At 43.6% G+C, this 15,553-nt stretch overlaps 1 protein-coding gene across 14 annotated transcripts in view; it reads right to left on the bottom strand.

The window, feature by feature from the left end:
• usp9 (ubiquitin specific peptidase 9) overlaps positions 1 to 15,530 on the bottom strand; it is a 36,220-nt gene extending 20,690 nt beyond the window's left edge. For 7 of the 14 annotated variants that reach the window (XM_030342777.1, XM_030342778.1, XM_030342781.1 and 4 more), the window contains exons 1-15: positions 13,805 to 14,301; positions 9,623 to 9,897; positions 6,861 to 7,006; positions 6,659 to 6,738; positions 6,214 to 6,326; positions 5,171 to 5,389; positions 3,038 to 3,153; positions 2,648 to 2,899; positions 2,356 to 2,491; positions 2,104 to 2,256; positions 1,588 to 1,692; positions 1,291 to 1,497; positions 1,021 to 1,157; positions 384 to 517; positions 179 to 269 (exon numbers count right to left, since the gene is read on the bottom strand). In XM_030342777.1, the coding sequence (XP_030198637.1) occupies positions 179 to 269; positions 384 to 517; positions 1,021 to 1,157; positions 1,291 to 1,497; positions 1,588 to 1,692; positions 2,104 to 2,256; positions 2,356 to 2,491; positions 2,648 to 2,899; positions 3,038 to 3,153; positions 5,171 to 5,389; positions 6,214 to 6,326; positions 6,659 to 6,738; positions 6,861 to 7,006; positions 9,623 to 9,730 (1,997 nt within the window). In that variant the 5' untranslated portion in view covers positions 9,731 to 9,897; positions 13,805 to 14,301. The other 7 variants (XM_030342769.1, XM_030342774.1, XM_030342773.1 and 4 more) reach the window with 5 other exon arrangements.
• Between the last annotated feature and the right edge of the window lie 23 nt (positions 15,531 to 15,553).

Genomic DNA, 15,553 nt, shown 5'->3' with positions numbered 1-15,553 from the left:
TTTAACTTACAAATGCTGCCCTGACTGACAATACTTCCACTTTACCACTATTAAGGAAGTGAACAAACCCACTGAAAGTTAAATAAGTGTTTCCTTTCCCCTTTCCCACGACCCGCTTTGCTTTGACCCAGAGTTGATCCAACATCTACTGTAAAGAGAGGGGAGGGTGGAGGGGTACCTCAGGAAGTTGAGCCGCTCCTGTACTTCCTGGACGTGGCTGTAGCGACTCCCAGGCCTCACTGTCTGGGGGTCAAACTCGGCCTGTTCCGCTGCACATGGAAACCAATACCATTAAGACACAGGAAAAAGATGCCCCTGGTCAACCTAGCCATTAACGGTTGACTTGGAAATCGGGTCTAGACGCAGTGGATCAGGAGGCGTACCTTTGGAAAACTGCCTCATGGTCTCCATGTAGGCGGAGAGGTTTTCAGCCACCAGGGTGACCAAGGCATGGTTGTGCTGCAGCTGGTTGATCAGGTCGTGGCGGTAGAAAACATGGGGGCTCCTCTGCGTTTGACTGGAGGAAAAAATGAAATCTTTTTTAAAAGTACATAAATAACGTCGATCTCGATCAGTATGTTGTGGTAGACCAGTTTGAAGAGCCTAAAGTTAAAAAGGGATTTGTCTAGCGTTCTGGAGAGAATGTGAAGGAAGCTGTATGGAAAGTCTTGACAGACTCCGGAAACTACGGTTCATGAAAATCTGCCATGCCTCAGCCTCGCTGGAAATGTGATTAAAACGTCAGGGATGTCAATGGGTAAGGTTTGAAACAAAGTGGGGGTAATTGTTTTTCTGAACGTTCAATGGTTTTGTGGGCAAAATAATGTCGGATTTCAAATTTCGTCAAAATTACGTTTAACGTGATTATCGAGACAAAAATGAATGTTTATAGCCATCGTTACCAATCTAACGATCACGTTGTAAACTTGGTGCTCTCGCGTACAAGGCGACTTTGTTTCACACAAGGAAAAGATATGAAAGTCTTCCATGCATTAGGAGAATAAAGACGCATTACTCTACCTAAGGTTCTGTGGGGCTTCACCGAACAGGCTACATATCTCTCTGATCTGCTTCAGGGCCGGTATCACCCATTTCTCGTTGGTGCGCAGCTCCTCTATGAAGCGGTCGATCCATTGGATCTTCTGCGTATCCCTGTCCTGCAAGCAACCATGAACATGACATTGTCAGCATCCACCCTTCATTGAGGTTAAGAAGGAGCAGCCATCCTGCAGCCGTCCCACATCAACAAACAGACCCCAGGAGCCAACCTGTGGCCACTCGGTCACCAACCTGTGAGCAGCTATAGTCCAGTATCTTAATGTGCGCGCTAAGGGCCTGGTCCATGATGTCCACGGGCACGTCGTCGCTGTGGGCCAGGTTCCACAGCAGGTTGAGAACCTTGTGGGCCATCACCCCGTCCTTATCGTCCTCCGCCAGACGCCGGATCAGCTCAAGGAGCTTCTCCCGCTGCTTCTTGCTTGCGTTGGTCCAGCTTGCCTGCGGACCGGAGAATAAGAGAATTTCAGCCCAGAGGTCGAGGGGCCTTGGACGACCGCACTGAGTAGAGGAAAAAGGCTTCGGGCTCACCTTAAAACAGTCAAAGAGGTGGTCGAGCTGCTCGGGGGAGAAATCCCATGCCAGCTTGGCGAGAAGATCGTGGACGTTTTTCACTATGGCCTCGTGCTTGCCAGCCTGAGAGAGAGATGACAATACCAGAAGTTCTGAATATGGTGGCTTTAACGCTAGGTGAGGCTATTTGGAGAAACCTGTGGGTGAGATATAGATTTGTATAGCCTAATGGAAGACTCCGGTCATGCACAATGGATGCAGGGGCAGAGTGCGTGCAAGAAGCCAGGTAGGTAGGTAAACAGACGGCTACATTATGCAATCATTTTATTGGGCCCGAATAAAATGGTTTATTACAGGCCTGCAACAGGTCCCAGATACCAGATTTTCTTCAGGGTGCAAGGAGAATTTCAACAAATGTGACAGAAAAAGCTTCTAAAATAAATGGCTGTCCTATTTTTAAGTCGATTACTAGAAATCAAAAGATGAATACAGTATATATATATATACACATTGGGTTGTAAGTTTCAGAATTACCTGTGCAGCCCAGATATTGTCTAGATCCTGCATGGTAAGTGCTTTCTCCTTGATGACGAAGCGCAGGATTTTCTCCAGTTTCTCAACATATTGTGGCTGGTGCAGGCTGTCCCTGAGCACAATCGACAGGATATGGTTTTGCTGGATCCACTCCTGCAATTAGACCACAGGGGGAGGAAAGTCACGTCACCAATGAGAAACGGAGGAGATAACCGTGGCTCAGGAAAAAGGTCATCCCGACGATGGACTCACAGCCATGCGCTCCGCAGTCAACCACTCCTCTTCCTCTGGGTTATGCCGGTGGGTGTAGTAGGAGACACTGGAGATCACCTTGTTCACCTCATTTAGTGCATTCATTTTGCCGTTAAAAGAGGAAATTTGCAATAACCTAGCGGTGGCAAAGACAAAACAGGATACAGTTTAGCAAACGTGTGTAGTGGATGCCATGACTTTCATTTACAAGAAAATATGTAGAAAAATGAGAGCAAAAACCTCTATTAAGTGTAGAGACGTGTGCCTGCACACGTGTGTGCTTGTTACTCACCTAAGAATCATTTTTAACCTAAAAATCTCTAAATTCTTCACCGTCTCCTCCTGCCCTGGGACACGAGATGCCAGGTTCTTCAGGGACTTGATTATCATGGACAGTGCATCGTTTTTGGCTTCATTCTTGGCCTCTTTTTTTAGCTCCTCATCGGTCAGGTTCTCCAGAAACTGGGGGACCATCTCAATGACTGGGAGGAAGTACTTCTTCACTGTGTGCAATGTGAGGAACTCGTAACACTGGCCAAAAGGCCTGGAAGGGTGGAGAACGTAAAGAAAACAAAAGCGTTAAGATGGAAATAGCAAAGACAAAGCACATCGGCCCCCTTGGGTGAAAGTGTTCGCTGGTGCATTAAAAGGTTGTCCAGCTTTACGCCTATAATGGGCTCACTTGATAAGTGCAGCGATGATCTGGACGTTCAGTGCTTGGCCACTCATGAAGCGATCGTGCAGCATTTGGAACCCGTTTAACGTGCCAAATTTGTTTATTAGGTCCACCAACCAGCCCTGAGGAGGACATAGAAAAGGATAAAAACAACATGCTTAAAAAGGCAAAACAGGACAGATCAAATTGTAGTTTGCCAAACCATTTGAGCCGAACGCAAGTTTGAGCTTTAATTATGCTTTCAACTTTATTTATTATTCTACAGTCCAGATAGAGTATTTCCTGTTATAAGGCAGTCAATTTCACAATAGCTTAAAGCATAAATATTTCAGTTACATAGGTCCAGGTTGGTATTAACAGCTTGCACTTGATTATTTAAAAAAACATTCTAAACCAGAAGGGAAATGCAGGAACAGAACTTAAACCAGAAAGGAAATGCAGAAATAGATCCCATGATCTCTGGGGTTCTTGGCAATATCATATGATTTGGATGAATTTTCTGCAACTTCTTAGAACATTGGCTTTTGATGGTTTGCACTTAAAAATCTTACTGCCTGTCTAAACCCCTTCCAGGACTGATGAACAGAAAACATTGTTCCTCCTACATGATTGCCTAAGCATGCAAGTAAATCAAAATAAATCAAATGGTGATTAGCAGAATCTGACTCAGATCAATTTCCAGGAGTCTAGTTGTATTCCTGGAAGCTTGCCTGTATTTGTTGGATAAACCATTGTAAAATCTGCTTGTATTCGAGGTCTTAATGTGGTCCGGATAATGCATTAGTTGATACCAGTTTATCTATCTATCTTAATATCTATCTAGAGATTTTATTAGTGAAGTACTTATCTCTGTACAAAAGAGCTCTGGCTCTCCCAATTAGCTCAGGAGGGTGTACATGCATGAGATCCAGCAACATTAAAAGAGCTCAGACTGCATGCTGAACGGTCCCAAACCTACGTGCGTATGTAGGTTTAGGTTTACAATAGGCGAAATCCCCATCGATTTCACCTATTGTAGAGTAAAATCAACCTATTGTAGAGTAGTATAAACCTATTCTCACGGAATGAGCATCATTTAAAAAGTTATTATAATGTGGTGATGTAGGGCCAAGAGAAAATCTAGATTTGGCTAAAATACACAAATAAGAAGGAATAATAGTGAACATAATATTAGTCATGCAGCAGAGAAGAGCTAGGCCCTGTGTGCCATTAGAGGCAGACAGGCAGCACTGCAGCACAGTGACCTCCAGGCCCACGCTTTATACCGCAGACTTGGTTCCCTTGCAACATTTCCTTCACACTTACTCATTTAGCATTCTGACACAAGCCCAAAGTGTTTGTTTTGTCAACTTCGAATAGAGCTTTATGTTTTCCCACCATAAATCCAGAACACAAAGCCGTTCTCTTTCTGGGGGCAAGGCCAATCCAACGCCCGACTCAGAATAAATGCAGCCGAGAATAAGTCACGCCAGTGCACTTTAAAGAAAGACTTTGACCCCTTTTATCAAAACTGTTACGATTGCAAAAATAATGTAAAGTTGTGACATGCAGCATTTTCAGAAGCATATAATCATTTTACTTATGCATTATTTAATTCTGTGCGCGTTTAAATAAGACCTCAGCTAGGAAGACTAGTCTAGTCTAAAGGACTAGTCTAAAGGAATTGTTACTTCGGTCATATTTGAAGAGAAAAAGGAAAATACATGGATGTGTTCCGATTCTTCAGGATTCGATTTGCGACCGGTCAAGGCATTCAAATTCCCTTTACACATAACATTATTCTAACATTGACTTTAAAAGATGAACAGTCCTTCGCTTTTTTAAGGAAATGTAACCATAATTAAATAGGACTAAAGCAGATACAAGTCAATATAAATTCATGTAAATGCATATAAAACCCATACACTTAAAAACGGATCGTTAAAATCAAATGTAATCAAACACATTGAACACTATTATTTCAGCTTTCACTTCAGCGGAACTGAAGTAAAGGTGAGCGAGTCTACTCTGAGGAGCGTGGCTCACCATGGGTGACGCCAGGTCTGGTGTGTTAAGGGGGCTTACCTCGGGTGGGAGAGGGTTAAAGAGGTGGCTTACCTCGGGTGAATGGGGGTCTGAGGGGTCTCGCGGGTGGCTTACCTTGGGGGAGCGAGGGTCTGGAGGGCGGGCGAATAGCTCATCGTCGGCCAGCTGGGCCCCGGCGGGAACGGTCTCCGAGGGCCGCGTGCCGTTGTAGATGTGGAACTTGCAGTGGGGGTTGGTGGCCATGGCCAGCAGCTCAAGTAGAGGGAACCAGTCCTGAGAGAGCTTGGCCACACACAGCTCCACCAGCCGGTGTGTGTTGTTGATGATACACCTCTGTGAAGAGGAGGCGGAACGGTTCAATATCGCACAAAACAGCCTCCACAAAAGTCACCCCATGGGGCATTAAGCCACTACGTGAATGCATACAGCCATTTATTCATCATTGCACTAGCAATGCCCCAGGGTTTTCGGCAGCTGTGATAATAAACGATGAGACACGCGTCTTGTGTCTATATGCGCAGTGTATGTTTTTAGTGCGCGTCTCGGTTTGACTGAAAAGGTAGATCTCATTGATCCATCTCCTCGAGTCAACAGCCAACCTTCATTTGTGACATAAAAACAGCATTGATCGCCCCGGGATATGCAGTCTGATTTCATCCCTTTAGATATGCTCACCGAAAACCTGAGTTGTAAGATAAATGCTTGGCCCCCAGATAATGTTTATATACATCAGTAGAGGTACAAATGGAAGCGTAGGAGGTGTGTCTTTTTCCGACCTTAATGGACGAGGGTACGGAATGGTGGTGTTTTCTGTAAATACTGGTGAAGGAAACATGATGCACAAAAAGCCTATACGTTTTCACTTCACAGGAAAGGATTTTTCTTCAAGGGAATGCATCATCCCTTACAGCCCACATAATCAGAATTATGTGGGCGGTTTTTCTGGTTCTTGGTGCCATGCCCAAACACAAGGTCCTTAAAGGGGCAATTCGAAGACATTTCAAAAAATGTCAGTTCAGTTTAACTATCTATCGCCGATAGAGGTAACAATGCTAATTGAGCCTAAGGACTACTAACAAATGCCCTTTCATTTGCAGTTTCGCAATTTCCGAGATGACCAATTTAAAGCAGCTCCCATTGATCTTAAGTTGACTTACGTGAATCTCAAACTTCCATCCACTGACTGCCTCATCTGTCAAGATCTTAGTGAAGGAGATGGTGAGACCATCTCGGAAAAACCTCTGGCACGCTTCACACTTGACATCCAGTCCTGCAAAGAAGTGGAAAAATAAAACAAAAGATCGTAATCGTTCTCAGAGGTTTGAGGGAAACACATTAGGCGGAAATTAATATGATGAATAAACCGATACTGTCGTAATTATGGCATTTTATCAACACTACATCCTTGATATATTTATGGTTTACAGACAAAATGGGGGGCTGGGGTTGGGTCAGGGTTCCAAACCCAGGCTTAGAACCCCGATGGTGGAAATCACTTTTACAGTTTCTAACCCCAACACATTGACCAACGTGCACACCACGTGATTTAAACCCTTCAAGGTTTATCTGCCAGGAAACAGTCTCCTCTTCTTCACCACATACCTTTTTTACTAAGATCTATAGCAGCTTCTAGGAGGACTTCCAACTCTCCCTTTGGCAAAACTGGAACCACCCATCGAGGCCTGCGGGGGAAAAACAGCCACCATGTTGGGTCAGAGAATGCCAAGACAGCTTCATGCAAAAGACAGTTGCTGGGGTCGTCAACCTTTCCAGCGGTCTGATGGAATGATGCTGTGTTGCTCACCTGTTGATCATATCATCCAGCTTGGCAAGGTCAGTGTGAGGGAAGGCTGGCTCCTCCTCTTCCAGCTGAGGAGGTCCGTCCCCCTGACCGGGCTCATCTGGTGGGCTCACTGGAGAGTTCTCATTGGACGAGTTGGGGGATGAGGCCTGTAACAATCACAAAGTTCAAAAAAGTCAGTACACGCAACACAACGCACCATTTCCAGAAACCAAACTAGATTTCAGAAAATTCTTCCAAGTACGCAGTAACATTTAGTAGTAGGGCCTTGACTCCGAAATTCGTTATTCGAATATCAAAAAATAAATCAAAATTCGAACGAATATTAGGCAGCCCTTAATATTCGAACCTGTTATGGGCAGGCCAAGAGGGAGAGACGTCGGAGAACCCGACGCAGTCTATTCATAATATTGTAATGACCACGGAAGAGGCAGTGAATGAAGTATTGATTAGACAGCGATTTATTAGAAACCTAATAAACCGTTGGAACACGCAAAACCATAGCAACACGGTAAACAAACCTCGCGAAGCCCAATCCAGGTCTTACTGAAGGCATTTAATGGTCAAAATATTATTAATAAATATTCAAATATATATATTTGAATATTAATAAACAAACGAACCTCGAATATGATTTTTGGGCAAAAGTCAAAGCCCTATTTAGTAGCAGTAGTGTTTAACTGCGTCCAACAAAAACATGGCAATGAAAGAAAGAAATATGATGGGAGATTGTGTTCCTAGCTTTGGCTGCTGAATTACTTTTGTTTTCACTGTTCAATCGCTCGGGTGGTCCTTTAAGCGAGTATAAATGCGGTGCTTTTTAAAATGCAGACTTACTTATCAATAGTTCCCCTAATGGAACGAAGAAAAGAAAGTGTGGGGGGGTATGAGGAAGCAGGGGGAAGAAAGAGACAAACGCGTGTCTGTGTGCGTGTGCGTCTCCGACGGAGGGGCAGCGAGTCTTCCCTTGAGCCCGCTCCCCTGACTTAATGACTGCATTTGAGCAACGATGGCAACGTTAGCAGCTGTATGAGGGAGCTAGAGGGAGAGCGCTGCACAACTTGTCAAATGTGGGGGTGTGTACAGAAGGCTCCTTCTGCTTGGCTGACCTACATAGGCAGCTTGCCTCTCACGTCTCGACACTGCTCATCTCCAACCAACAGAGACCTGCACACACGCACACACGCGCACCGAAACGCGCACCCTCACGCACCAAAACACACTTGCAGCACACCAACATACACATACCACATACACACACCAAGACAGAAACACACACCAAAACACATGGGCACACACACTATCGCTCAGGAGGATCTGTTCATTGATGCTTTGGATTTAGTCTGCCTTTCCCTCTGGTTGGGCATCATTGTGTGTGTGCTTATGTGTGAGCGTTAACAGAAGAGGGGCAGAAAAGAAGTATGCTGCAGTGTCTGCGCTCTAGCAAAGGGAGACTTAAAGGGAGACACACGGCTTCCCACTCTTCTGGTCGCAGGTCAATTCCATTTCAATACGTCAGTGGCTGCAATGGTGCCAATAGCATTGTTCTGTGGTCATTTATGCAGCACCATTGTAATTCAAACGCACGTAAAACAGGAAGATAAGAGCGAGATGAAGAGTCATAGGCAGAGGAGGTTTAAAAACAAGTGTGTTACACTGGGTATGAAGGAGGAAAGGGGGTCTGGATTGCAGAGTGGGAGTAATGAGGAACAAGAAGGTGAGAATGCAAAAAAGAAGGCGCTAAGTGTTGGGTATTGCCGGCCAATAGCCATCACGGACCCATGTTTGCCACGGTTTTCCCCTCCGATTTCCGATTTGGACTGCGTATTAGCAGAGGTGGTGGGGATATAGGGAACAAGGGCCTTTTACATTGCAAAGGCAATTTGCTCAATGCACACCAGTAACCTCAAATGGTCAAATAAACGCGATTGCAGAAGAGGTCCATCGGATGCAATGTAAAAGGAGGGGGAAAGTAGGAGATGGATGAAGCAGCTTTCAGGAGAATACACAAGAGATTTTATTAGTGAAGTACTTATCTCTGTACAAAAGAGCTCTGGCTCCCCTAATTAGCTGAAAAACGTTCATGGAACGCTGCAGGAGGATGTACATGCATGAGATCCAGCAACATTAAAAGAGCTCAGACTGCGTGCTGAATTGTCCCAAACCTACATGTAGGTTTAGGTTTACAATGGGTGAAATCCCCATCGATTTCACCTATTGTAGAGTAAAATCAACCTATTGTAGAGTAGTATAAACCTATTCTCACGGAATGAGCATCATTTAAAAAGTTATTATAATGTGGTGATGTAGGGCCAAGAGATGTTTAATGATTGGCTTTGCATTTCAAGGTCAGCGGTGACGTGGGTCAAATTTGAATTTAGTTTTACTTCCCCAGTGAGATAATCTCTTACTTGCCATCACAGTGGAGGCTAATATATCACCAACTTCTCGAGGAAGGATGGTACACACACATAATGGTTCACTCTCTGCAACACTCCCGTCATTGCAATGTAAATGTTGCTCAAGTTTGTGCATTCTGCTCAAGAATATATTAGAAAAGTTAAATTGATGCAGCGACAGCCACTGCTGAAATACACAACCATTATTTGAGCAAACCATCAACTTTTGTCGAGAAAAGTAAAATAAAGTTGTTGAATAAAACCAATGAGGCATTGAAATGAAATGATGACACCCAACCGCCACCCCCCCCCCCCCCCCTCCCCCCACCCCCACCCCCACCCGAGTACTGGTGCAGCGAAGCAGACCTGGTTCTGTGGTAGCGGAGGCTGACTCTGAGCGTCGGGCGCCTGGCCCTGGCCCTGGCCCTGACTGTCGTTGCCCCCCACCGGGGAGCCACGCGTGGTGGCCGTCATGCTCGCCACGGGGCAGATCTTGGCAATCTTGGCCTCTTAGGGAGCGCTGGCCACGAGGGGAATCACAGCCGCCTCAGCTGTAGAGCAGAGGTATACGAGTCCGAACACGCAAGAGAGGGACACAAGCACCTGGAGGTCTGGATGGGCCGCTGAGACCATTGCATAACCTAGGGGGAAGAAGAGAGGGCAAAGGTCAGCAGGAGCAGCTTGCATGATCACACATTATAAATTGGTAAAAAAAAGACTGTTGTAAGCATTATCCATAAAAGCAGGTGGGATTCTTGACCCCTTTCTCGATTCTTGACCAGGTCCTATCTTTATTTCTCGTTATACGCATCATTACCTTCGAGCAGGTCTAAGAGCGAGTTATATTAGTAAAATTGAGACAACACGTGCTGTAAAAAAAAAAGAAGAAAAAAGAAGAAGATAAACCTGCTCTACCAACTCTGGATAGCTGAATCTGGGATGATTCCCTCAAATCAGCCGAGTACTTGGCAGTCTAGTTCAATTCCAGAATGATGATTGGTGAAACATGATGGAACCTGTTAATTCAGCACTAAAACCGGTCTGTCTTATCAACACTACATCATCCTAGACATATAAACAAGTATTATATTTACTAGCCCAAAATATGTCCAGAGTTCATCATAGGCAGGTCATAACAAAAAAGATTAATATGCATGTTTTTTTTAAAGAATGTTAAATTAAAAGAAAAAAACAATATTATAATTTGTCATATTATTGTCAACTTTTGAAGTACCATAATATGTCAAATGTGATGTATGCACAAAGGTGCCATCAGCAACTTCTGGGACAAGAATCAGAACATGTATTCAATAACAAATTGCGAACAAATATGAGCATGGCTGAACTGTCATTCATCTGAGTAAATTTGGGGGGCCTTGCTGCCACATCAAATGAGTTTGCACTTTAATGGCTTCTTTATCGGATCCCACATGGTACAGAATGATAAAAACTTGGACACACTGTACAAGCCTTGCAGATATAGCAACTGCCTGTGTTTCGCTTTTGATTTACTTTCCAACCTGTATGTTTTTTATTCAATCCGTGGTCAGAGGCAGTGTTATGGTGATTGGATTGCTTATTTGCTTCCTGCATCACAAAAAAGTGAAGAAGAGAGCAAGATTTTGAAACTAAACAAACAAATAAGCACCCCTCCCTCTTTGCTCTCACTCGCCCTACATTGCTCCACCATTCAGATGTGTTACATTCACACCTGTGATTGACAGGCCAGAGGGATCCTCAAAACTAAACATGGGAAGAGATGCCCTGATTGGTCCGAAATGAGCCAGTAGCATACTAAAATCCAAATTGGCACATAAAGAAAGGACACCCCAAAAAACATTATTATAACAAAGCCAGTCAGTCACCAAAAGCTAACGGCCTTTCTCTCACAATACACTAAAATAATAGATCTTAAAGCTTACACATGCAACTATTTATGTGCTACAAGGGTTATACAAAGACTAAAATATATAAATTCTTCCTGGGACATATAAAAAGACAGGTATTATATAGTCATTGAGATAAACCCATTGAGTGACACGATTTTCGGTTCAAAGCAAAAGAAGAAAAGACATTAAGGCCATAGTGAATTTTAACTGAAGGATGCACAGATACCTATATGGCCATGACTGTGATTTTGAAGCTCATTGGAGCCAATTTATTAGCAGAGCCACAACCCTTTCTTATTGCCCTCAGATAAAGCTGCCGTTTAAAATATCAGAAGTACTTCATTGTCTTCCATTTTCTCCAATGAAAACAACTGCAGGTTGTCCACATAGAGGAACAATATGCAGTACTGTAGATTATGATACCAATGCAATGACTACCAATGACAACTGCATGCCCAATGTGGTATTTCAGTCCCCACAATTAACAATGACATTGTATGCTGCCTTCTGTTGAGCTGTGCCTTGTTTACATTCTAGTTTCCTGCCTGAGTTAAACAGAATCTTGTCACAATATAAATTGTGTGTTTGGGAGTCTCAATCAATGCAACCTAATTCCAATTATGGGGTGATCTACGCTATGCCTAGTGCTGGTTAACAAAAACAGCAATATACAAATCGTGCTTAAGGGTACAAACGATCCCATAACTGTTCTTACAAGTACATTATCAATTTCCTACGAGTGTTTTTATGTGATTGATCATATGCCTTTAGGGAATGCCATTCCATCTAGATGCATGAAATATAGCCAAGTTGATTATAACAGTGTTTTGTAAAGCTATGATTCTGTTTCTAATGAAAGTCAAACGGCCAGGTGCTACACCTGAACTTGCATCAGGACCATTAAAGACAAACCCCATTCAAGGAAAGACATCATCATATCTGTGAAATCTCCAGAACCCAATATGTGCTACATTGTAAACATTTAAGAAAAGGTAGCCTCTGAAAACACATCGTCACAGAAGTGTTCTATCTAAGAATGGTCAAATTTCACAAAACACTGCCAACAATGTTTCTATGCATAATAAGACAGATACAACAAAGATTTTAGCACCAATCGCATAATCTTCGAATATGTATACGTTTCAATTGTTTATACTTTAACGGTAGTGAAACTGCTGTTTCCTGTGTCACAGGTGGCCAGCCGTAACGGGCTGACGCGTTAAAAGGCGTCTTGTTATTTAAAACACAAAAGGTGCATGACATCACATTTGTATAGAAACGTTATATGCAGCCACTAGTGAGACAGGTGCTGCTGCTGCAACATAGGGGTGCAACCGCGGCCTTTGGAAAATAACCGGCTTTTAGATCATAAAAAATACGTTTTACAATATAAAGATATTCCGACGCGCTAGCTTGTGAACTACGCATTAGATCCAACAAACGTCTATACAATACATTAGTCCTGAATATGCATCGCATCCAGTGAAAACCAACTAAAAACGTTGTAACAATCGTTCCCAAGCCAGTGTGGTTAAATAGCAGCTGTAGCTTGAGTTAGTGAACGCCTGACACTAGCTGCGGTAGCTAACGTTAGCATGCAAGGCGATCCGCCCAAGCAACACAGCAGAGAAGGCCTTGTCGCCCAGAGCCCCTTCATTACCACACGGGCCTTTCCCTTGGCATGGCCCTTGAAATTAGGAATTTAAAAAAATATATGCGTCCTATACAACATCATTTTGCACAAATACGGCTGTAGTCTGCGCTATAAGCATACATAGTTAACCTAACCTATAGCCGATGACTTGGTAAACTGTGGTGTTGTAATACTATGAACAACCAGAACTGTCGCGCTAACATTAGCAGGCTCCTACCTGGGTGGGAGACGCAGCTAACGTTAGCCCGCTAACCAATCACTTGAACCATCACGTCCGTATTTTAAATGGACAGTCTGGCTGTCGTGACCGCCAGACACATGCTTGGCGAAACTTACTTTCCAATAAAACAGCCAGTTAAGTTGACCGGACGGCAGTAACAATGTAACCAGGGGTAGATCACGTCCAAGCGCGACTGTGGGTGACAGTGGTCCCGTCTAATTCCTGACACCCACTGGGAGAGCGCTGCGAATTGTACTGTTGTTATAAAACAAACGAAACAGAATCGGAATCAGCTCAAAAAAGGCAAGATTCAATAATACGATGGTGAACGGGCTGTTACATCCACGCATTGCACTTTGACCACCACGACAGGAAGATTGCGATACATATCTGATTTTCGACAACTTGTAAACACGAAACGCTGGACGTTATTTTGACTCTTCCCTCTGTAGACAGTGTCCGGAACCATTAGCAGCCCGCTAGCACACAGGCTAGCAGTCAGCAGGGAAGCTATGCTAGCTATCTACTCTATCTCTCTCATGTTAACGTTCCCACCGCAACATAAAAAAATGACAGATATCCAAAACTCAAGCCTCCGGTAACAACTCACACCCTATAACACACAGAAGCACGACAAGCAACGCACTCCATTTATCCCGGCAGAATTGTGATATTACCTGGCCTCTGTTACCAGCTGATGCTAATATTAGAGCAGTGATAGAGCTAGCGGGTAGCCCGCTAACCATCCTCAGCCAGGCTAGCGAGCTAGTTAGCTAACAACTCACCAGGAATTTGATAGGACTTCCCCTCTACTCACAAGCTGCGTTCAGCCTTGGACGATTGGTGTCGTCGTATGTTACATAAACGTGGCCTATATCAGCGTCGGTCTCGTAGGCTAAAAACAGGTTAGCAGTAAGATCTAATTACTACGCTTTTCTCCGCTTTTGAGTGTTTTTCCTGCGTCACCGGCGCGGTTGCAGCCCCCCCAACTCTATCTATTCCGATCCCTGGGGCTTGTCACTTCAGTCCCAGCAGTCAGTCACAACTTGAATCACTTCAACATGGCGGAAGCGCAGTTTGACACAAATGTTGTCTGGTAAAACAATCCAGACGACTATCCGATCTTCAACGGCCGACGCTGTCAGTGAGCCAATTTGCCCTACGACCGAGCTTGCATCGGCAAACGAAACACCATCCGAACGGAATGGACAAAAAATTCTGAATTACGATGCCTGACTCCGAATCCAGCAAGGATTCTCGGTTCCGTGGTTTGGTACATGCCAAAACGGAAAACGCAAGTAAAGGGTTGAGCTCATAGGTTGAGCTCAGGATTTCTATGGTTGAGCTATGGAACTTGGCTTTGCCGCCCCCCATTGCACGGGCTTCTTATTGCACTTCATCTATTAAGGAGAAGTAGGTTGTCTGACAAGTGAATAACAATAAATAGGTCAGTTTAAAAAATGACCAGGCCACCCACCCAAATTCAAAAACAACAATCTCAGAGGTATGCAATTCAGCAGTAGAGGCATACTTGCTTACGGTGTCCACATTATTTACTTTTATCCCTGAAACCATACACTCATTTTTTAAGGCCCACCTGGCAATATATATATATCCTGGTACAACAGCTAGATGGTTCTGTATTTATACATATCACAGAAGCTGGATACTATAGGTATAATATGTTTCAACTCAAAAATCATACAACCTGCTTGTTTATTGTGTGTGGGTGTTTGTGTGTGTGTTACCTCATGGAATTTACAACTTTGATTTGACATGAATTGGCCAGTAGTAACAAGAACAGGATAGTTAACCAGTAAAAAGTTTGGATGCAGGAAAATTCTTTGCAGTAATATATTTTTACTGACTTTATTTTTCTTTTTTTATTGTAGATTATAACAAATGTAGCAAATCTTTGTACCACTCAAGAACTTACATAAGGAAAGGGTCCCTGTTTCTTCAATGATCTATTAAAAAAAACATAACATGGGGACAGTTCTAAACTTGATGCAATGTTTATCTTGGCTTACATTTTTTAAGAATAATGCATGCAGCATATGACGTGTCCTATTAGGTGAGCAATTGTAATAAATGTGTTATGACAATTATAGCCAGAATAAAAACCTGGTCACTGACCCTCTCCTTCTCTTATCCCTGGTCGCTCAATATATTTGTTTTTTTCTTTTAGGCGAGCAACAATGTCTGCTTTAATTAGTAAGATGCAAGTGCTACGATGTTATGGCCAATGAATTAAAACGAAAATGAAATGGGTAAACGGCAGCTGTTCATTTCAAGCCAATCAGTCTCCGATGGCTACCTTTGTTACATTCGACTCCCATTCTAATACGGGAAAAGGAAGTATAAACAATACAATAATCCGGTTTATAGGATTAACTGGCACGCTGTCCTCTAAAATTCACTCACAGTTGTTTATAGAAGAGATGATTCTTGAAATGGTTTTCAGCACATCTCTCCTTGAAGGGTCCAGGAAGACATCTAACGCCTATTCCTCATTGACTCCGATTCCGCATTTT

This window comes from Gadus morhua, chromosome 20 (genome assembly GCF_902167405.1).
Source record: "Gadus morhua chromosome 20, gadMor3.0, whole genome shotgun sequence".
NCBI lineage: Eukaryota > Metazoa > Chordata > Actinopteri > Gadiformes > Gadidae > Gadus > Gadus morhua.
Note: the sequence above shows the minus strand (reverse complement) of the source record. Positions and strands in the feature narration are given on the sequence as shown.